Genomic DNA, 24,754 nt, shown 5'->3' with positions numbered 1-24,754 from the left:
CGGAACACAATTTAAGATTTTTTTTGCTTTTGTTTACCCTCCCATAGACAGCAAGGTAACTACCACGTTCAAGGTCCAGAAAAGTACGAAGATGATCGACAAAGTAGTCCGTGTGACATCAGTGGTTCAACTGTAAAGTTACGAAGCTACGAGAATACTTTTTTTGCGCAAAGAAAACAAAAATAACGAATTTATTCCACATTTTCGTCTCTATTGCGTCACTTGTGGATGTGCGTTCACGACAGTATCATGTTTTGCAACACTTATTTTTGTTTTCTTTGTGCAAAAAATTATTCTCGTAGCTTCGTAACTTTACATTTGAACCACTGATGTCACACACACACCTTTGTCGACATACTTGGTACTTTTCTGGACCTTGAACGTGGTAGTTACCTTGCTGTCTATGGGAGGGTCATGTAAAGTTACGAAGCTACGAGAATACTTTTTTTGCGCAAAGAAAACAAAAATAACGAATTTATTCCACATTTTCGTCTCTATTGCGTCACTTGTGGATGTGCGTTCACGACAGTATCATGTTTTGCAACACTTATTTTTGTTTTCTTTGTGCAAAAAATTATTCTCGTAGCTTCGTAACTTTACATTTGAACCACTGATGTCACACACACACACATACATACATACATATATATATATATATATATATATATATATACTGTATATACTGAAAAATGGCAGAAATTAGTGTAGAGTCATCAAAATTTCTGCCTACCTAAACGTAACTACTTATTAATTTGACTCAGACTTGATTCAGAAAACAAAGTGGAATATACATTTCTGCTAATGGATATAGTTTACAAAATTATGAGTATCTTCAAAAGACTTTATGGCATTAACATTTGCAAATCAAAACTTTCCAGGTTGACTAATGCACCCTGACTGTGCAATATGCATGAGCTGAGAATAAAATTACTCTGACATTATAGTAATCATATAAATGACAACCAATGGCATCTAAAAAGATCACAATGAAGGCACTGATCACAGTTAAGTCACCTGGAGATGATGAGAGAGAGGAAAGTGCATTCAGAGTTTGTTTCTCTGTGACCCTTTGGAACCTGATGTATCAGAAACATATAATTCCTGTCTGCTATTGCCATAGTAACAAAAACCTGTTGCCATGGACACGGTTAAATTAATACAAAAACATGCCAAAATACACTGGCACAAAGACCTCAGTGACAAACATCAGTGACTATGGCTACAGTCAATGAGTACAAAAGCTCCCTTCCTACTGTAGGCCATACCCCTATAGGAGCTTCCCAAAGCTTACACATTCTCCTGGTGGGAAGAGGGCAAAAGCAACCAACAGACATCAACAGGGAAGCCAGATAAAATCTATGCCTTCGAAATCTCTGAAAGCCCATTCAGGGCCGAGCTCAACGCTTGCTTTCTGAATGGGGTTGTTAGCTGAGCTTTTAACCGTCTCAAGGAGAAATACCTCTATAGCGCATGTTCATTTGGGCTATGAATTTTCCAGGCATTCAAGGTCTTTATCTGCTCATATGAAAGCCTGAAAAGCAGTAACTGTTTAAACTAGCAGCAAAATACACTTAAACTACTGATAATATCTAAACAAAAGTAAAAGTTTGTTGTGAGGATGAAACATCTTTTGAAAGTTGCTCTGGATGCCTTAAACCTGGCTGAAGAAGCCATTTTAAAACTAACCTAAACTGGTAAGCAGGTCTTAACCAGTCTCCTACCCTAGCAAGGCTGGGAAACCAGCTGTCCAACTAGCTAAACCAACTGAACTGAGACCTTCTAGTCCATCTTAAGTCAGTTAAGAACAAACCATCTCATATCAGCTTTTTAAAATATGTAAGCATATGAAACACGGATAACATACACGTTTTTGCACAGTTGCACAGAGTTCGGTCATACAAAAACTTTATTGACCCAAACCTAAACCTAACCATAAAGTCCAACCCCAAACTGTACCATGATTGTAACAGGAAAAAATGCAGGAAGGGATCATAAAAACTGGGCGTTACATATCAGGTCATTGAAAGGATGAACTTATTTTTTTTTTATTGCTTGAAATAATGTGCACCAATAAACCACACATAGTAAGACCAGGAACATGCATTAGGAAAAGTAAAAAGGTCATTTTTGATTCCATGTTAACTTCAAACACTCTGAAAACTAGAAGATGTGAGGGTTAATAGTTCAGAACTGGGATGGTTGGGTTGATATATTGCTCAGGTTGCAAAAATAACAAACAGCTTTGACAGTAGCGCCGAGACATCTTCCCTGTGAGCTGATTTGGGAGCCAAAAAGTTTAATTCACCATGCTGAAATTGTACATAAATTACCTTGAAGTGCTTCATGCTCTCCTTGACTGTGTTTCTCTGGTTCCACCCTGGCTGGCAACTCTAGCTGCATACTAAAATCGGAAAATAAAAATGGTAATGAGAGAAACCGGATCCTCTTCCAAACAAAATCTCATGCTAAGTGAACCTTCTCCACGGCTGAGATAGAACCATTGTGAAACGTGTGCACGTAAGTGGCCTTAATGTTAGCTTGCTTATCAGTGCTTTCGCAGCAAGGTTCGTCTTTAGAATTGCACTCGAGTGTCACGTTAAGACAAGCTAGACGAAGAAACAGGTCACTGCCAGGTTTATGGTTGACAAAAAGTTTGGTCAAGAATTTGCCTTAACCCTTTGCAGAGATGGGAGCCTCTCGTATGCGGGTTCGAAAATGAGGGCCCTTGATAAACATCCTTCTTACCACAGGAAAATTTGCAACATAATTATATACTCTGCAAAGCCTCCATGTCCTCTCTAGAACTATGTCAGAGTCTCTGCAGAGCCGTAGACGCAGTTGGGATCCACGACCAAATCACAATTCTTACCCACCGACCGGTCGTAAACTAGAAACCAAGAACCAGAGCAGATTCCCCTACAAATGGCTGCCATGTTCGACACAAGTCCTCTTGGCTGGGTCATTGAAAGAGAAAGCAGAACATACCACTGGTGTGGCCTCATTGTGGTTAAAGCGCAGCAACCTTTCTGAATGGGCGAACACAAGACTTCAACAATACGTCTATTGTAGCGTGTGCACGATGCATATCTTTGGTGGGGTACTGTCAGGGAAGACAGATTGCTGGAAGAAGAAAAAGCAATTGCCCTTAAATAGTGACAACATTATGAAGGACAGCAGAGCGTGTCAAACATGCATCGGTTTGTGTGGGCCAGCAGTCTGACAAGCCTGGAGGAAAGAAACAAGCAAGAATGCAGGGCATAATCACCTGGTTTGTTCCTCCTAGGGGAAATAAAGACTTGACTTGAGCAGAATGTGCCACAAAAGGCCTGTCTTAGCTTCATATTAAAATAGAAATATTTTATGATAAAATATACCAATGTTCAATGAATAGTTCATTAGTCCACATAACCGATGAACCAGTATTAAAATTCTGGCCAGTAATAAAATTCTATATTAATTTGTCTAAGTTAACATTAGAACACAAACTATAAGTTAAGTTACATTTAAATTATTAAATTATTAGTGTTTCTATAGATTAATTTATAGATTAAGATGCTTTTTGCCACCAATAAGAATGTTCCGAAGTAAGATTTGTTAATGCTTTTGAAAGAAGTCTCTTAAGCTCACCAAGTCTGCATTTATGTATAGTACAATAGAAATATTTTGAAAAATTATTAGAATTTTTAAAAACTAGTTTTCTATTTTAAATATATTTTCATGATCATAACTAGAATCTTCAGTGTCACATGATCCTTCAGAAATTATTTTAATATGCTGATTTGCTGCTCAAGAAACATTTGTTATTAGTAGTAAACACCACGTTTACATGGACACTTTGTTTCAATATGTCACAAGCTTAAAAATTGCTTTAAAAAGCAGACTTAATATTTATCTATCTCGGGTCCTAATTAGGAGACGACAAGCACATGGAGCTTTGTGCAATGATGTTTCTATTAATCAAGCAGTAAAAACGCCCATCCCCTCATCCAAAATAAGACATCTTCAGATGAGAGTCCAAAACAAGCACTTGTGGGAAAACGCTGACTAGCACCACTTCACAGACGAACGAACACAGAATTTTAGATTGACAAGTCACCACAGTCATTTATTATATTCAACAACAACAATAACGTCAGCTCCTTCCGTGCGTCATGCGTCATTATGTCATTTCTACATCATTGCACGTGCGCAAATCTTTTCAGTTTCGTTTTTCAATCCGATCAGGTGTTAGAAAAGGTTTATCCCACCCCTCTCAACCCGATTGAACTTGCATTCAGTTTGAGCATTTTTATTCCGACTGAGGTATTTATGTGGAGCGTTTTCATTCGGACTAGACTTTTAAACTGATTGTATTCGGAATACAATGCTCCATGTAAACGCACCTGTTGTTGAAAACAGTTGTGCTGCTTAAAGGTGCTGTAAGTTTTTGACTCTACTAAAGCATAAAAATACCATAATACGTATGTTTGCAGATATTTAAGAACATTTAAAAAAAAAAAAATTTAATTTTAAAATTTTTTTGTGGGAAAACTGATACTTTTTTTCAGGATTCTTTGATGAATAGAAAGTTCAAAAGAACAGAACTGATTTGAAATAAAATTGTTTGTAACAGTATGAATGTCTTTACTGTCATTTTTATTTTTCTTGTCAAATAAAAGTTTTTTTTTTTTTCAAAAAATAAATAAATCCTACTGGCCCCAAACTTTTGAAAGGTAGTATAAGTGCCTGTTTAGCATATTTAACCAAGTCTAAAACCTGTTCTGTAGAATTTCACAGATTTTTCACAAATCCCATGGGCCTAGTCACTACTATCCATCTTATAATGTCCTTTAAGAAAAAAAAAAGGCCCCTCGGGCATTTTTTAAGTAGGATAATCTTCAGTCAGGAATGTTTTTAGTCAACCCTGTTCTTTTTTTAATGTCAGGAAACGAGGGTTAGCCGAGAACAAATTCTACATGTGTTTTCTGGATGAATATTTTGTGCCAGCAAAAACCATGGATTTGACCTCTAAGTATGTGCACAGTCCCTGGGCCAGACATCCCTATAGGCATCAGAAATGCAAATGAAAGACAAACAATTTTTTTACTTAAAACTGGAAACTTTTCATAGGTTTTGGCTGTTAATTTACACAACAACAGCATTTCGGGAGCCTGAAAATACAAACTTTTGAAAATGGGTTGAAAAACTTTTTGAAAACAATACAGTTATAGTCAAGCATGTAAACTATGAAAATGTTCATTTGTGAAAACACTGACATCATGCACATGTGTATCACGTGTTCAGTCTAGAATGCGTCTCTTTACAAAGTGAGAAATAACATGGAGGTCAGATTTTTTTTTTTATATACAGATATCTGTTACACTGAATGAAGATGGACCATTATTTCACCCATATTTTGACATTTTACTTTCAAAAAAGCTATTTGAAACCTTAAAGTAGACACTTGCATTACTTGCATTTAATATGCTTATATATATATATATATTTCTTTAAATAATTAGTTTGGGCTATACTGGTTGGCTGAACATGAGGGAGCGCTTTAGAAATGAATTAGTGTGAGTTTAAGACATCCAGAAACCTCATTGTCTCTCTGATGCTGCTTCTATTCAACAGGCAAGCCATGTAATCCTGGGAATTAGGCTGAGATGAACCACAAAAAAGATGGATCACTGGGACCAGAACTACTGGCCAATCCTGAAACATCTGGACACAAACTATGCCTCAAGTCTACAAACATACATTTTTGTAGAACTAAACAAAGAAAAGCTTAGAGCATCTAAACCTGTATTTATTAAACCAATATGGACTCCAGTTGACTCTAATGGTAACCAATAGAATTAGTTTGGGGCTGTACTATCTGTTTGGCCAACCAAGGGATTATGGGGGGAGTGTTCCGAAAACTATTTTGAAAACATTTATTATTTTTGCGTTTCAGTTTAATTATGCTAATGGCACAGATAACACAAAATTTAAATGTCTAGATATACCTGAAGGTTTAAGGCTACTGTTTTCTAGACAAAATGTGTAATCACAAAATGCATATCAGTGTACAATTAAAAAAAACAACTCTAAATTGGCAGACATAAGAGCATTTCTTCTAGGAATTTATGTTGTTATTGTAAACTAAAATGAAAACTATTAAAAATATGTTTTTGAGTTAACTGAAATAAAGCTAAAAATATATATATATTAATATAAATATTAGTATATTATAAATATTAATATATAAATATTAGACAGAAGGTTTAAAAGAAAATGAAAACTATTAAAAATATGTTTTTGAGTTAACTGAAATAAAGCTAAAAATATATATATATTAATATAAATATTAGTATATTATAAATATGAATATATAAATATTAAAATATAAATATTAGACATGGATTTTGTAAGAAAATGAAATTTAAAAAAGTTTGTTGAAGTATTAAAATGACAAAAATTAAAATGGAAATAAAAATGAATTAAATTAAAGCGAAATGAAAATATTTGAAAAACTAATAAAAATGACAAAAACACAAAAAAATAGCTGAAACTAAAAAAATTTAATAAAAATAAAAACTAATTCAAAATATTGATATATACTACATAAATAATTCCAAAACACACACACACACACACATACAACACTATTGTACAATCTCACAGCCACATATTAACATACATGATAACGCTTGAAATCATTAGTTTGTGTAAACAGTGCAACGCCCACAAAGCTGACTGAATAAAAGACAGATGGAGACATTACATGAGGAGAGACATTAATTTACCAATTAAGGCGTTTTTCAGACACGATGGAGAGCGAGAAATTCCTACACTGATGTTCACAGACCACATCCTACTCATAATATTTGTACATGGACACCTTTCTTCCTCTGACAGCATTTTTCCTTCGGTTTCTCACCATGTGGGCGACTGCTTTCGCAAACTGAAGAAACATTTTCAAGCATTATAAATATTCAAGGAACCGGACAACACAATTAAAATGCGATTAAGACTGAGATGGCATTACATGCTACTTATGCTATCACTGACTGAACATTGGAAAAGGTCTTAACCTTAAATATTACACAAATGCGAACGAACCCATTAAGCAAAAATAGTATCAATTTGATGGATTTCCACTTAGCCAGTGTACAATTGGACATTTTAAGCTAAACACACAAAGTAAGGCAGAAACATACTTTACACAAGTACACAAACACTTAACCTTCAGTACTCTAGGGGGCAATAAAGTTCATCTGTGTCATTCAATCCCATGTGTTGTTATTCAGGTAACTAAATAAAAACATGTCCACGTTAACTAACTTGCGCAACAAGATACTCATCAAGTACTACAAGCACTTAAACTTTATTAGTTATAACTTGATTATTTACACAATGGCAAGAATTAAAGCGTTAAAATTAGCTTAACTTACTTAACCTGAAGTGCATTTTGAAACATTGAAATTAACTTAACAAACAGGGTTGAATGTTTTAGAGCGCAACAAACCAATTAAGAGCAGAAAACATTCCAGTAAACCATCACTCATACTCACAGATGTTTGTGCTGGTGCTTTCCCTCCAAAATGTTGTCACTTCCTGGAGGATGATGTCATTAGGGAAGTGGCTGTTATTAGTTAAAAGGATTTTAGATGTCCAACTTTCAACTGTGTTTTGAAAATGTTTTATTTCACTTATTACACAACTTTTCATGAGGAATATTTATTAATTAATCTGCTATTTCTATTAACTAAATAAATTTTGTATATGTCATTAGGGAAGTGGCTGTTATTAGTTAAAAGGATTTTAGATGTCCAACTTTCAACTGTGTTTTGAAAATGTTTTATTTCACTTATGACACAACTTTTCATGAGGAATATTTATTAATTAATCTGCTATTTCTATTAACTAAATACATTTTGTATACATAAATATAAATATGGGGGAAACAAGCCTTTTAATTTTAAAGATGGAAGTTCAACAATACCAAAAAAAAAAAGTTTGAAAAATAGAAAAGCTGTCAAATGTATTCATATTTCTAAAAATGTAAATGTTTTTGTTTAACTGTTTTTCTGTCATTTATTTATTTATTGGTGATTTGTAAATGTATAAATAAATATATAAGAAATAATAATTTTAACCACCTTGATTAGAGAAAGAAAAACACTTTAATAAATATCAATGAAATAAATATGATACATAGAAATAAATATGAAATTAAATCATTTATCTGTAAAATGTAGTGAAATTATTTAATTAACTGTGACATTGTGATATAATAAAATATAATTTATATCCAATATCTTTAAAATATTAGATTTAATAAAACCATAAAAATTATATTTTTAAATAATTAAAATAAAAATACAAAAAAATTGTTGTGCAATTTATAAAATAATTTTAACATTTAAAAATATGACTGTAATACTTTATCAAATATATTAAAACATATGATGCACAAGAAAAATTAATTGCCTAACATAAATTAATTAATATCATCAATAAATCAACCAATCAATCAATCAAATCTGGTACTCTGCTGGTTAGTAGTGTTCACACCGATAATTTGCGACAGTTTATCTCCTCATTAGCAAGCAGATAACAGTTCCAGCTTGTTTCCAGTAACTTGCACTCTGCATCCATTAAGTTTGTTTTATATCCAGGGATAAATACGCTGTGAGTGAACTGGGGCAATTTGATATCTTATACGACTGGAAAACAGTCCCAGTTCAGATCCAGAATGGTAGATCATAGATGACTCATGAAGAAATTCAGGAACAAATATGAAAACAGGCATAATTCAATGAACAGTAAAACATCTTTGCAAGCTTTCTGGACACCAGTGCCAGGAAGACAGGCACTGTGGAGCTGTTAGTGTAAAGATGACATCGATCAACCAATTCAGGCTTACTTTAATGAAATCGAAACATCATAAAGACATACAGTACATTAAGCAATAAAGTTTTCAAAAACTTGCATACAGAGACAACAGGGCCCTAAACTTCACGTATCAAAACAGCATGTACATTCTTGACGGCTGATGTCTGTCTCTTCGACTCCTGAGTGTGAGCTGTGTACGGCAGCACTGTGCGAATCTCTGGTAATGAAACGTTCAGCGTCTGCGGGCCAGCATTCATTCCAAGGTGAGTCTCTTACCATTGCTAACAGCGCCTTCTAGTGGTCAAAATCTCAGAGGTGAGCTAAATCCAGCAGCAAGACCCACACAGACACTCAGGCTTGTACAGCTGCGTAAAACAAGAGACAGCATGTATGAAAAGCACAGAACAATCAAAAGAAAATGAAATATCGAGTGCAGTTCTTTAAACTTGCTATCGCACATCTGACAAAGCAATTGTAAAGCAAAACAGAGCAACTCATTGATGAACTTTACATATGGGACATGTGCAAATGCCATTTTGGAGCACTCTATAAGGCAAATCAGGGACATGTAAACAGCAGAGGGCCACTTGGACACTGAGCGAACGGCATGATTAAACAATCGTGTCTGTTAAATCTCATCCAAATTGTGGCTTCAGCAGTTCAAAGTTCAGAACAGGTGGGTGTAGATTGCTTATTCTTAAACTACCACTGACCACTATAATTAAAGCTCAAACGAGACTTGGCAACTCGAGGAAAACCTCTCTGCATGAGAGAAAAGAGATTTTAAGCATTTACCACAGTATTCACCACACACCTCATCTGGTTTTAAGTGTGCACTGCAGTGATATAGACTTCATAGATGCAGTCAGTATATTGCTGCATATGTTGCTCAAACGATTCTATAAGAGTTCTGTAACAAGGGTTGAGCTGTAACATCATCAGTTTAACCATTTAGAAAGAAGTTGCATGGGTGAAATCACTTTAGATGATTGACACCCTTATGAGAAGATAGAAGAAATACATTAGCGCATCTGGCTTATAATTCGATTTGTGATCATGTTAATGAAGACTACATGACAGAAGTGGTATTATCTGAATCAGCAGCTTGTCTTGTTTATTTTGATATATTGCATTCAATATTCTAGCTCTAGTTGTGACATTTTCAAAACTATTCATAACTACTTTTATTGTAATTTCCAGTTTACTTAGCTGAAAATATGTCCTACATGTTCACTATTTTGAATGAAAAAACTTGAAAGGAGGATGCGGTGGAGACTGAGAGACGGCGTAATCATTATTTTGAAGAAGTACATTTGATTGCCCATGTTTTCTGTTAGTGCTACCGGTAAGTAGCAGATTTCAAAACTACTTTAATTTGTAGAAGACAAACATGGGAATATTATATCGAAGTTTGAAACACGCAGAGCAAAACAAAACACTCCCCATTCTCCACTACTCATACATGTTCCCTGCGCGCGTTAATATACGGGTGGTGCCTATCAGCAGAGCGATTCTAATCGTGCTCTTTTGTGTGTATCCTGCATGTATATGTGAGCAAGCGTCTTTATCATGTCACATCCCTGTTGCCATTTGACGCGTTTCGTCTTGAATCTGCTGGAAAGCCACTGAGCTTCGTGCACGAATCTGACGCTATACTGGCCACAAAGTGCACGAAAGATCTCAGAGGAGCATATCTTCGATTTTGCATGGATTTGTAAAGGCAAGCACTGCTGTGAAGTTGATCAGTCTGCTCAGAAAACTTCCAGAGGGGAAAGTGTTTTGGACTCGGAAAGTCCAGAATTTCAGTGCGCAACCAATTGCGCACAAACTGGACTATTGGAGAATACCCAAGTGAATCATTTTTTTATATGTATATGTTTATATAAAAATCCACCGGATTCTTCTTCATCATCTATTTTTCATCAAAGACTGTTTTTATTTTCTCATTTTTAAGACACTCCAACCTGTGCTTTCACTTTGCATGCGGAGGTTTCACTCGAATCTGAGCCAAACGTTCATGCGCTCTCATATCTAGTTCTTGCCTCTTTTTCTTTCTTTTTTTATAATTATTATTATTATTATTATTATTATTTAAACCGGACCTCATTCACTTTGAAACGAAGTATGGCTCTTCTTGTGCTGGGTACATTTCTCACGGCGTTGTCCATCAGCGGAGGCTCTTATGTGCCTTGCGAGCCGTGCGATCAGAAGGCGCTCTCCATGTGTCCTCCGGTCCCGGTGGGCTGTCAGCTGGTGAAGGAGCCCGGCTGCGGCTGCTGCTTGACTTGCGCTCTGGCGGAGGGGCAGGCGTGCGGGGTGTACACCGGTACATGCACCCACGGGCTGCGCTGCCTGCCGCGCAACGGCGAGGAGAAGCCGCTTCACGCCCTGCTGCACGGCAAGGGAGTGTGTACGAACGAGAAGGGATACAAACCACCGCACCCACCCATTGGTAAGTTGACTGGAAAGCAGTGCGCATTTATTGCACGAAAGCATTGTTGCGTTGAGCTCGTGTATCTGGTGGGAACTTTGTGGCTTGCGCTGATCCAGTTTTATGGCGTGCGCATGTTTCTGCATGAGCTTTTCTGTGTTGTGGCCGGGCTGCGCTGCTCAATGCTGTTTTCCATCATATTCCAGCGCTGTAGATTATTAGGATTAGTGAAGCCTGTTTATGTTTCATCATAAGCCAATTATTAGCAAACGGTTTCCATCTTCATGCTGCAAAGGCACTTACAAAAAGTACCGTGGTGGTACCGCGTTTTCTGGAAATGTACCATGGTATTTTTGGACGCAGTATAATGTAAATACCATTCCAATACTATTGTATCATTATCAGACTTTAATACTAAAATAATTAATATTAAAATCCTTTAATATTTGAACATTCTAAAAAAAAAAAAGAATATTTGTATTTTATTCAAAACCATTTGGCGTTTTTGACATGGTGTCATTGGGACTACCATTGTATTTTGGACATATACCATATTACTACCATGTGTTTTGCCATTTACCATAGTAGTATCATAGCATTGTTTTGGAAGTCCCTGGAGTACCATATAAATACCTTGGCTGGAGTCCCATATAATGCCATCACTATGCCAAGTCACACCCCCACTGTACTTTTTTAAGGGGTATATCAATGTACCATGGTATTGCCATCTGATACCATCACTGTACATTTTTTATTGTACTGAAGCTGCATCTAAAGTATCATATAATGCATTTAAACAAAAATTATGTGCAATGGAATGTACGAAAATGTCTGATTGTGAATAAAAATATTAACCCATAAATATATGCTCTGTAATGGCCAAGTTTAAGGCTGCTCTGATGCTGCATTTCATTGGCACAGAAGCAAAGCAGCATCAGACTCAGCAGAACTGCATCATTTAGTATTCTCCTCAGAACTGAGTAAAGACGCCTCAAGATGCATAGCTCCATACAGCCTTGCTTTGTGTTTCGTTATTGTTTGATTTGGCAATGGCATTTGTTTGGTGCTCTATTGATGTTAGTGACTCCTTCATTGTTATGATCACACCTCTCATCATTGTACGGTGTACCCACGGCCTCATTATATTCTTGATTGAGATTCTAGGTTCCTCTGAATTTAGGTCTAAATCTGTGGGTGGTGTTGAGGGTCGGATTACCGCTCAAAGATTAAATCCAAGGGGAGGAGGGTAGTCACAGTGTGTCTACAAGCCAACCTATGTGCAAAAATCATATGTTTATGAAGAGTAATCGTGCACAGCGTGCATATTTCTTTACATTTATGCATTTGGCAGATGCTTTTATTCAGTGCACTCAATTCATGCTTTCCCCGGGAATCGAACCCCCAACCTTGGCGTTGTTAGTGCAATGCTCTACCAGTTGAGCTACATGAATAAAAATAGCATATTGTGTTACACAACTATCTTTTAGACTACAGCAATGCTTTATTCTACAAGACAGCACATACTATTAAAACAGATGAGGTTGAATACAGTCATGGGCTTTCACCATGACCGATTGTACACAAATACAACCCCCTCACTCACAGGTGCACATCAGAAACCTGTTTGTCTCTATCTGAAGTCCTCTGATGAGTGCGGTTGCTGGTTTACCCCTTCTGTGATTGCAGTGGGCACACAGACGATCCCTTGTGATTCAGCAGAATGTCTGTGGAGCCGATCTATCAAGAGCTGTTCGTCAAGCATGGGGATGAATTTAGAGGGACGCTTCTAGCCTCCCGTGGTATTTGGTTTCAGCCTGGTTTTACTAGATGGGCATGACAGACAGAGAGAGAGAGCGAGAGAGGGAAAGAGGGATAGAGGTCAAGCGTCCTTGCCCGCATTAGGATTCCGAGCCTTTTGGCCCTGTGTCTTCCCGATGCATTTTTATTCCCTCAAGATGCCTTAGTTTCACAGTTGTGCAAACATAAAATTGAAATACAAGTTTATAATGGAATCATGTCCCACTCACGTGAATAGTGTCATACCTTCATGGTCTTGAATGCTGGCGATCACGGTTTAAAGATTCGGTGTTTAGAGCCAAGTATAATAGGCAATGCCGGATTGTCATTTAGCTCCAGGATTGGCAAATACTGCAAATTTGCTAATGATCAAAAGGGAGACTTTCTGTTCGGACATACCATGTGGAACTTGGATGCAGTTGCTAACAGATATGACTACAGGCGTCTTGCCCGAAAGAACTGTATGCTGCGTTCGCAACATTTGCTGGTCCGAATCTAAGAGTGTGCAAATAAACAAATGTAAAGAACTGGGCCAAAAGCACTTGGCTGTTATATTGGGTTACTTCGGTATTGCTGATTTATGCATTTTATTTACCCACGAGAGATGTAGCCATAACTAAACAACGATTACAAATGAATGGAACGCAGTTGTTCTTCTATTGCCTGTCTGTCATTTAATTTTTATATTGCGCCACAGGCCAAACTCACAGAAACATATACTTGCTTGCAACATCAGACTGACGCTGAAAGATATACGGCTCGCTTCACTGATTAGCACCTGAATAGATCTCTTCCACTTTTTGAAAGTGATGCTCAGCTTTTGAAACTTTGCATAATCTACACTGGTTACAGAATATTTTCTCCTCTTTTTTTTTCCATAATCCCAAACTACACTCCACAGCGCTCGTATATCTAGTGCCCAGTCATCCTTTGCAGAGGTATGCAAGTAGGGAACCTATTTGGCACGCTTGAATGACTTCTTCCAGTAAAGTTTAACAGCAATCTGTCCAGCGTGTATTTGTCATTGGCACCTGGAAAGCTAGTGAGTAACAGCTGTGAAGAAAATCAGCTTGCACAGTAGTCTCGTCTCTGTCAGAAACGTGATTCCCGGGCAGCAACATCCTCACGCTGGGCCCTGCCTAAATCGGAACACATGTCAGGCTGACCAAAACAGCGAATGCACAAAAACAATCTATTTAATCTATGGATGTACTGCTCATGTTTAGAAAATTAAACATACAAAATGTAAGCAGACAGCAGAGCTGTAACCATGTGGTTGAGCAGAAGACCCCGACCTGTTGAAACCTCCTGTCATGTGCTTCAGGGCAGTGGAGGGGAGCCACAGTGTCACGTTTCTTCAGGGAAGGAGAAAAGGTGCCTAATTTCTTGCCTGCAGCACAGGTTCAGATGTGGTTCCAAAGCGCTGCCTCAAATTTTGTGCCCTGCAGGATTCTTGGGAGGATAGATAAAATACAGCACAAGACAAAATCGTTAGTTCTGTTACAGTTGTTACATTTAGTTGTTGAGGATCATGGGAAAGGTGGTGTGGTGACAAAATTTGGCCTGCTTAGAATAGCCGATTCATTCGAAAACGACTGATAAAGCTCAATCTCTGAGCCACACACACTTGTGTGCATAACAAATCTACTTCCTGTTGTACTAAAAGTAGGCGAAATGAAACTTATTTTGTGAGTAACTTTATATCACGCTAACACTGTAATTGCATTAAACTGTAGTTATTTTTGCTGTAAATTTAATTAAATAAATGGTTGACATATTAAACCATCATGCCGTAACGTATAACTTGGGATAATCTAGTGAATTAAGTGCAAATACTTTCGCTCTTATTCCACTATTTTCTCTTCTTTTTTGTAACTTGATAGACACAAACAAAACGATTATTGATATTCATAATAAATCATAAGTCTTACATCATATAACACTCAATATATGGTCTATTACTTACTTACTCAACATATAAAACGAGTAGCTATGACTACTCGTTTTATATGTTAAGTGAGTAGTTTTATTTCCCCGTTTTTTCTTTCTTTCTGTTTTTTTGCATTTTGGGCTGCTGTGCCAAGAATGTGTTTGCATTAAGTAATTTAGTAAATATGGCGGCATTTTAGTGCCATAATATTTTTAGAATAGAGTCAAAATTACGATATTAAAGTTGTGTTATATTGCGTGAATAAAAAAATTATTAATGTGAAAATTCCACCTACTCAAAAAAGAAAGAAAAAAAAGGTCTGTGGTGGTTAACTGACTGATTTGTGAAAATAATAAAACAATGTTGGCAAAGTTATTGTTGATGTTTCTGAGGTAAATGTTATGTTACGACTGTTATGACTATTTACAAGCTGTTTTATTGACGATTTTCGAAACACTGATTGATTGATTACATGAGACATTCGTTTTATTAAGTTGCTCTGATTTTTTTCAACATGTCTCCTGATATTCATTCATGTTTATTTTGTGCTGGAACTAGTAGAAAAGAGGAAAAAGATGATTGATTCACATGCCGCTTGAACTGAGGTGAATACAGTGATCTCACACCACATTAAAGAGCGGAAAACCACATTTATTGTTTGTATTTCGTCATAAAACTGACAGAATTTAAAGGCTACGATTTGTGTTATATTAAAAATAACAAAACATGCTTATTGCGATTATTGGGTGGCTGGCGCGCTACAAATAATGAATAGACTTGAAAACGTTAAATATTATTTCCAAGCATTTATACCATCAATAAAACAGCTTGTGAATAGTCATGTAATGTTATTTACCTCAGTAAAGCAGTCCTGCCCACTGATAGCCATGCAAATATATCTACCACGGTTTAAATGGTATAGCAAAATCTCTGGCTGGCACAGTTTTACCATCATATTGCCCAGCCGTACTTCTTATTATTTATTATATACTATCTTAACAGTAATTAAATATTAAGATTGATGTGGTTTGGACTGCTAAAGTTTGCTTGGGGAAAAAAAAGATATGATCTTGTCTAGTTTAGAAGTTTAGTTTAGAAGAGGAAAGATTGTAGCTAGATACTCTTGGTGGAAAGATGCCTTGGGCTTACAGACAATATCGCTCTCTTGCCATTGTCTGAGCTAATTGAAATCAGCGACTGGGAGTCTGGGATCCACTGATGTCCGAAGAGCACCTCCTGAGTTCATGTTTCGGAGTGTTGATGACATGAGACACAGTCAGGCGATGCAGAGGTGCGCACATGTGCTTTCAGCCTGAAGGGTATCGACAGGTGTCATCACTTTGCATTGTCCTGAATTACAGGGGACTTGTTTGAATAGTAAGTTATATGATGGCTTTCTTGGTTGTAACCGATAGTGTATTGCAACATGGAAACTTTTATCCCAAATCAGCCAGGTCTTGCTCTTAATGTTGCTTAGAAGTTTGCAATTCCCCTGGTTTTAACTAGCATTAGTGCACGGTTACATTCATGGTGTTTAGTTTGTAGCATGCTTCTCTGCTACAGAGGCCCAAACATGTTGTGGACACGGTCCAAGCTTTAAATATTTAGCAGTGGAATCTTGCCAGGGATGCCATGGTTGGTGTGTGACAATGAATGCAAGACAAAGCAGAACGGCCTGCTTCAAGAACGACTTTCAAAGGCAAGCTAGTCTGAATATTTTACAATAGCAAGACCCAATTCTAGCCATGCATGCTAATAAGACACTAAAACACGTCATGTGAGGGCTTTAAGGATTTCAGGAGCATTTCTCAGCTTGTTTGGCAGCACATTCTGAAAAAAAGAATCGGACAAGGTGACAATGCAACTCAAAAGGAGATCTGCTTTCATCATTAGACCCCAAGCTGTAAGAAACCGTGGATATTCATGAAGTATAATTGCCCAGCGCAGATGTAAATTATTAAACAGAGCCCCTATCAGATGCATCTCCTTTGGCCAAGCTCGGGTCCCTTTATCTTAATGAAAAGTTTTGCAAGACCAAGAGGAGAGACAACAATACCTCTTCAGCATTCTTTCCAAAGCTCATTTGAATAGACAGGCTACACGTGATACGTCTGGTTTGGCCGGGCTCCAAGATCTTGGCTGTGTGTCAGATGTTAAACACAGACCCGCAAAACCTTTACAAGCCGGGGACCACGAGCATGGAAAAAGTGATTTTGGTCCTCACTATGAAAAGCCTATAACAGAAAAGACGAATTTAGTGGTTTGTAAACTCTAGGCATTGTTGGTTTGTGCCACGCACAAGGAGGAAAAATCACGAAAACAACTATAAGGAATTATGCCATCCCAGTCGTCCTGTGCCCTCCCATTTAAAGTCTACATTTCCAAGCCATGTAAATCTTGCTCTAGGCAAACGTCCCTATGACATTTCCATGAGGCAATCTCAGATCCTGTGGTTTCAGGAGCCTAAACCTGCGGGGAAATCTGTACAGAAATTTCAGTCTGCCAAGTCATGGGTTGCGGGATTGATTTCAAAGAGACAGCAGCATGCTCTGATTGTAACTTCAGAAGCCAGGAAACCAATTCCTGTAATGACCAGGCACACTCCCCATGCGTCTCCAGGTCAGACAGACTCTTTCACCACCGGGCCGCTCCAGAACACCCTGCCCCAGTCCGCAGCAATGTGAAGCACTGGAGCTCAGGGGGACTGTGAGGGCAGTTATATCAGTCATTTCTGCTGGCTGCCTCAGCTGTCTGATAATGCCCTCTTGGCTGTATGCACAAAAATACTTGGCAACCCAACAGCATCAATGTTCAGACCTGACTCCGTATGTCCATTTCCATTTTGTCTGATTTTCAAATGAAGCCACTCTAAGATGCAATAGCAACAATAACATGCTATTTATCTATTTAATATTAATTTAATATCAATGTATTTTTATTATAATAATCACTTTATGTTGTGCCAATCCCTTACCCAAGTATTTACAAATTAAATACTTTCCAAATACATGAACAATTTGCCAAGTAATTTTGTTTATTTGCATAATAAATAGCATGAACTGTTTATGGCTGCTAAGCAGTGCATTTATTGTCACTGACTGCCTCAGCTGTCTGATAATGCCCTCTTGGCTGTATGCACAAAAATACTTGGCAACCCAACAGCATCAATGTTCAGACCTGACTCCGTATGTCCATTTCCATTTTGTCTGATTTTCAAATGAAGCCACTCTAAGATGCAATAGCAACAATAACATGCTATTTATCTATTTAATATTAATTTAATATCAATGTATTTTTATTATAATAATCACTTTATGTTGTGCCAATCCCTTACCCAAGTATTTACAAATTAAATACTTTCCAAATACATGAACAATTTGCCAAGTAATTTTGTTTATTTGCATAATAAATAGCATGAACTGTTTATGGCTGCTAAGCAGTGCATTTATTGTCACTGAGATAATTTTTTTTTTTTTTTTGTGTGTGTGTTATTTTTATATTTAAATTTAAGTTAAAGTTTTAGTCATTTTTATTAGCTTTTTAAAATATGTCTAGTTTTTATACATTTTTATTTTATTTTTAGTTATTTTAGTACATCAAGTTAGTTAAGTAAAAACGAGAAGAGTTTCCCTGGTAAATAGATTAAATAAAATATTATAAATATTATAATAAATATGAATAATTTATTTCAAGTAACAAAGGTGTTTATGGTTTTAGTTTTAGTTAACTATAATAATCATGTTGCCATGCAACTTGGTGCATTAATATAGAAATTGCAAAAACGTGTGCATTTGTCAGCGTTTCACAATTATGTCCCAATTTATAATTGGGACATACATGAATTTAATAAATGAATTGCATGCTGGCATTAGGTCTGAAAGGAAACAACACTATATTTGAACTTTTTTTTTTTTTTATGCAATACCACAATCATAAACTCCTATTAAAATATTGCAAATATGATAAATAATAGTTTGTCAGATTATTTTTGATGGTTTGGATAGCTAAATGTCAATGCAATTATATATCCTGACTTTTATGCTTAGTGTTAATGATCTGTTAATCTCCTCTGGATGTACTATGTTTGGCTTCTCTCTGCATGGTTCAAGTGTTCAGTTTTATGAAGCTCGGCTTTGTCCAACAGATCTGACTTCAGTGGAAAGACAGTTTATAAGTAGAGACATGTATCCTGTGGAGTTTTACTACCAAACTATATGTGCTCGAGTTCTGCAATATCGCCACATTTTCCCTGGACACATGTCGACAGTTACGACCCACCTAGCCTTAGATTCTTGCAGAAGAACATTGCGGTTGTCGTGGTGTTATGGTTATTGTGACTTCAAAGTTTTTCAAATACAGTTCTGAGCTGTTAAGGATCCTTTGAAAAAACGTTTCTCACTCCCAAATAGTCATGCACGTTCTCTACGATAAAATCAAAGGAATTATTACGCTACATAAAACAGAGGTGCATTCAATGTTTAGGTTGTACACCTAAATGCATTTGGAGAAATCCCACCAAGTCAGATGTAGGACACTGAGATCATTACTGGTGTTTGCTAGGGCAAAATACTATTGCTCTACTAATGCTTTCAATTTGCCTGGCGGTGCAACTGCAAACAACCTAAAATACACCATATCACAATGGTCAACCAGTCGTCATCTAACAATCCATTATGCACCACTTTGTTGTTAGAAGAATGACAAAAAAAAATGTAAAAGTTACGTTTTAAGGCTGGTCTGCCTCAGCCAATCAAATTCTTGGTTGATATTGTATGAATGATACCTCAAATTGTGCAGCTTATTGAGGCGTGCTAATGCATTTAGTTTTTGTGGGTGAAAAATCTCATTCTTTAACTCTAAAGAACCTGAGAAAACTAGAAACAAGAATATAAGAATAATAGAGATTCAAAACTCAAAACACCATATCAACAACCTGGCAAACACTTTAACATCATGCTGACAAGTTTTGCACTGGCACTCACATTTCCATGCAGTAAAAATCTAGTTAATGCTTATTATTTGATTCTCTTTGTCTTAGATCGTGAGTCAATAGAGCATGATGATACAGTGAAGCCAGACACGACTGAAGACCAGATTCCTAAAATTCCGCTTTACCCCAAACCAGACGTAATCCACAGCAAGAAGCATGCTGCCGTGCGCAAGGACAAGAAGAAACAACAGGAGAAGCATCGGTCACTGGTGTTGATGGACTACTCCCCCCTTCCCATCGACAAGCATGAGCCTGAAATTGTAAGTTGTGTGACGCAGCAGCTGCAGTAAAATGATAGCTAGGCGTTAAATGCTGAGGTGATGATGCAACTCACCATGTGTTCGTCTGACACAGGGTCCCTGCAGAAGGAAGCTGGATGGAATCATTCAAAGTATGAAAGACACCTCCCGTGTCATGGCTCTTTCCCTCTACCTGCCTAACTGTGACAGGAAAGGCTTATTCAAGCGCAAGCAGGTAAGACTCTTGTTACTTTTATTGTACAATATTAACATTGACTTCTAATATGATGATTTTTTTTTTATTATTGATTAATACTGTCAGTCGATTTTAACCCATGAAAATCATTCCAAGCAGAACTGTTGCGCAACACACAATGGTTTTCCTTCGAATGAACCAGCATTTTTGAACACTGAATGATTCAGTAACTCACTCACTTTGAGTGAATTAATGTTTTTGAAAAATCGGTTCAATCAATGATTCGAATGACTCACTTAAAAAGACCATTGCTGTCGCCACCTACTGGTGTATTGATTTAATATGCAGATAGAGTCATTGAAAAATCCCACCACTAATACATAGATTGTCAGCCTGTCTGGAACAAACACGGACTAGCGAATCTGCTCAGCCAATCAAATTCGAGGACCGGCACTAACTGTTTATGTATAAATATTTATAACCATGTCTTAATGCCAATTTTTGAATAGTCCAGAGAACTAAATACTTTACAATACAAAGGTACATGCCACTTTGTATCTCCGAACACGAATTCAAGTGCAACTCTTCAGTTTTAATGTAAAAGAATGCAAGGTAAAACATAAGTAAAACTGAAGTGTTTTGTAGCTAAACATTTAATATTCAGCTACTGTTTTATGACAGAAATGTTAAACGTCTGACAGTAATATCCATTGATGCAAACTACTGAACTTTTTTGTCCAATGGCGCTTTTTTTTCATTTTGAAAAAAAAATTGTCTTTTACATGATTCATTTAATGCATAACTGTATGGAACGAGGCAAGAAACATTAACAGAGCCGTTTTCTGCTTCTTAGGCATATGATGATTAGTGAATGTGTGCATGTTTTAAAATTATATTATTATTTGCAAAAAGTTCAAATTGATTGCTTTGCAATAAATTCTAGGTCTTTTATTGTTGATCTTTTTTCTTTATTGCCTTAAATCCCATCAAATCCTTTAATTATTTGATTAAGACCATTACTACCCCCATTGTTCAATACATGTTAAAAATTTTTCTTTGTACTTTTAAAATTTTAGCTGTAATAATGCCTTATTTCTGTGCTTTAAAACAGTCTACTTAATTAGTTGGCCTTGAAGATAAGTCATTTAGCACATCTCTAGTATTTACACCATTCAAAACTAAATCACTCCCATTCTAATCAACACAGTCATCTACAGGGTAATTGCTCATCTTTTTCCAACTACATCGAATATTTTATGAAAGCATACCATCTGGTTCAAGTAGAGGCATTCCCATTGAGTTGTGCTTGCAGTTTTATGACCCTTTGTCCCTTGTCCACCCTGCAGTGCAAGCCCTCCCGTGGCCGGAAACGAGGCATCTGCTGGTGTGTGGACAAATACGGCGTGCAGCTGCCCGGCACTGACTATAGCGGCGGTAACATCCAGTGCAAGGATTTGGAGAACAGCAACAACAACGAGTGAGAATCAACCCACCCTGATCACCAGATCTAGGGCCCACCTCCTTGTCCTGTCCCACCAGTCTACCCGCCTGTCACTTTGAGATTTTGATGCAAAATGACAAAAAAAAACACAACAGCTATTACAAATACGAACAATCAGACTAAAAAGAAAATGTTATAGTGAGATAATCCACAGGAATTGTTTTGACTGAGCGCTCATCTCTATCTCACTGGACTCCCTGCTAGAGCTGAGTCCCGGCAACAACAATAAAAAATTGTTAAAAATATATACATACAATTATATATTTTTATAGAAGCTGGGCTTTGAGCACCATACTGTTTTGTTTAAAGTTAACATAAAACAAAATACAAAAAAAAAAGAATATATGGCATGTTGAATATTAACAGGGCTATCTTGGTCTTTTACATCTTTTGCTGTCAAGGTATCAAAGGAGATAGCAGAAACTTTTACTATTTGAAAAAAAAAAATGTGTTGTTTTCCAAAAGAGAAGAAAGAATGGAAAACACATGGTAGAGATCTGCTGATACAGTCATCTCTATCTGGCTTCTTTTTTTTTTTGGTCCTGTCAGAGCACTTATTCATTGGGGAACCTGCTTGGAAATGTGTAACTTCACCAAGTTCAGTGTATGCGTGTGAGCAATGAAATATGGCGATAGCTTCAAAAAAAAAAATGTTGTTTTTTTTTTGTCTTTGTGGCATATCCCTCCCAGAACGTAGTGAAAGAAAACCAGGATCCCATTAGACAAATCTGTTTCAGTGGCTCCAGACTTTGTAGCCTAACATGCCAACCGTGCCTATGTAAACAGACGCTGCCACGCAGTTACACGGGGTCCCGAATGAGAATAAAAAGTCCACACAGAATCAATCAGTGCCCACGCCTAGAAAAGAAAAGGCCACTCTGGAATATTTTTGTATCAGATATTGTGGCATTTGGGCCGAGCTAAAATCAAGACAGATGCTGTAACCCTTAAACGCTCCCAGCATTTGCGTTTGAACTTTGACAGACGTTCACCGTGCAGAACGGTAGTTTCTTTCTGCCTGTAATGTTTTGTTTTTCTTTTCTGAATAACTTTTGTTATGTGCCGTTTCCTTTGACTTCATGGAGGTAATGACAGTCCACTTATGAGCCATGTTCCTCGACCATGTGGTTTCACTGAAATAGGTGCAACCTCGGTATGTTACCTTTAACTCTAGATTATTGAATGTGTTTTTTTTTTACTTTTCTTTTTTTGTTTTGTTATCCTTAACAAACAACCACAACGATCAGATGCTCAGCAGAGGAGTGTTAGCATTATCAATTTGCATATTTCCATCTGACCTGTCACAATGACAACTTGCTCATTTGAATGCAGGTCGGACCACTTTTTAAGCCCCGCCCACTTTGACTGTTCACCAATAGGTAATAGCTCTTTTGGTCAGCACGATGACACGTTTCATTTGTATTCCTGTATTTCATCAATGTTATTAACCACGGTGCGTTTCACTACAGCGTCGTTCAGTGTGAGTTTCTCAGTGCCTTCCTACATGCAAATACATTTGAATGGTGACGTGAACGTTACACAATAGCCAAGGGGAACGATAAGACGTTTTTATATTGACGAAGGACCTCAGTTGCGTTCAAATACAGCATCAGATTAGATATGAAATCCGTTATACTACATTGTATGTCAAGCAGCTATCAGAAATCGCTCCCTGCGCCGAGGCTGAGATAGGGTGAGACCGTAGTCCAGCTAGCGCTAGCTCATTTACTGTTATTTCTCTTACGAATAAGCTGACGATCGATTTGACAGAGACTGCAAATGTGTGTAATTGCTGACGAGAGTATTTCCAATCAAGCTATACATCACACAGGGATACTCACCGGTCGGCACTTGAAGAGTGAGTGAAGCCATTTCCATGCCACAATGGGTCCGTCCGGATCTTATTTTAGGGCCCGAATGATCATAGTTTCACTGCTGGGAGGGGGCTGTAAAAATAGTCGCTAACACCATACCCTGTAGAGCTGCATCTCTCCAGATCTCTAACATGTAAATACCCATCATAACCAGGCCCGGACAGAATTCACGCATTTTCCGTATTTTAGACATGGAGCTTTGAGAACTATGTTCTAATTGGTAGCTGAAAGCACAGTCAAATTTGCCAGCGTAGGAATTTGTGAATGCCGGGCATTCCAATTTTGTGGAATTCCATGCATGAAGATTCCGTGTGGGCCTGGCTGTGATTCGAAATAACCACGGGTCCGCAGAATCTAACCGCTGCATGTAAAAAAAGATTCGCGAATGACAATTGGCTCTCGAATGGAAGGTGGCATGAAAGAGAAAGAGTGAGTTCAGGGCGTGCGGGTTAACCAGACTTTTGCAGGTGTCTTGAGTACGTCGCGGCGGCCTAGTCGCCTCTGTTATTGCACAATTAGCCTTGTAGGTGTCGGTCACCACCGGGCAAAATCAGTAATCAGCATTATCCAGGTCCTGATCCATGCCGAAAGCCCCCTCCCCCATTTAAAAAAGCAGCTTGCACTTAATTCCTTACCTTGCCACGCGATTAGTGCCATTTCAAAGTGAATCTCAGTTCAGGTATAGGAGCAGGAGCAGGCCTCGGACAGATACCCTGCCTGAGTACCTTTGACAGGGGCTTTGCAGCCCAAGCCTGAGACCCGCATCATCATTCAGTGGGTTTACCAGTAACACAAATCTACCAATCACAGTCTATTCTCCATCTACTCTTGATAGACTTTGCATCTCAGTGATATCCGGGAAGAAGGAGAGCAGGTGAGAGCCTCAAGCGGTGATCTTGAGCTGGGCCTCCTTTCACAACACACAATACATACTGCA

At 37.4% G+C, this 24,754-nt stretch overlaps 1 protein-coding gene and 1 long non-coding RNA gene across 3 annotated transcripts in view; one reads left to right on the top strand and one right to left on the bottom strand.

Annotated features, from left to right (window-relative positions):
* LOC107739735 (uncharacterized) overlaps window positions 1-7,581 on the bottom strand; it is a 71,927-nt gene extending 64,346 nt beyond the window's left edge. The window contains exon 1 of the long non-coding RNA XR_001640026.1: window positions 7,536-7,581. This is a non-coding gene — a long non-coding RNA (uncharacterized LOC107739735). The remainder of the gene's footprint in view (window positions 1-7,535) is intronic.
* Window positions 7,582-10,617: 3,036 nt separating this feature from the next.
* LOC107739616 (insulin-like growth factor-binding protein 5) lies at window positions 10,618-22,639 on the top strand. 2 transcript variants are annotated; one of them, XM_016551790.1, is made up of 4 exons: window positions 10,618-11,311; window positions 20,143-20,267; window positions 20,362-20,481; window positions 21,789-22,639. In XM_016551790.1, the coding sequence occupies exons 1-4, from the start codon at window positions 10,984-10,986 to the stop codon at window positions 21,921-21,923; spliced, it is 708 nt and encodes a 235-aa protein (XP_016407276.1). In that variant the 5' UTR covers window positions 10,618-10,983; the 3' UTR covers window positions 21,924-22,639. The 2 variants fall into 2 exon arrangements, with proteins under 2 accessions (XP_016407276.1, XP_016407268.1); XM_016551782.1 differs by having other exon boundaries at window positions 20,056-20,267.
* Window positions 22,640-24,754: the final 2,115 nt, after the last annotated feature.

Source organism: Sinocyclocheilus rhinocerous, unplaced genomic scaffold (genome assembly GCF_001515625.1).
Source record: "Sinocyclocheilus rhinocerous isolate Xijiao unplaced genomic scaffold, SAMN03320098_v1.1 scaffold1482, whole genome shotgun sequence".
Classification (NCBI taxonomy): domain Eukaryota; kingdom Metazoa; phylum Chordata; class Actinopteri; order Cypriniformes; family Cyprinidae; genus Sinocyclocheilus; species Sinocyclocheilus rhinocerous.
Note: the sequence above shows the minus strand (reverse complement) of the source record. Positions and strands in the feature narration are given on the sequence as shown.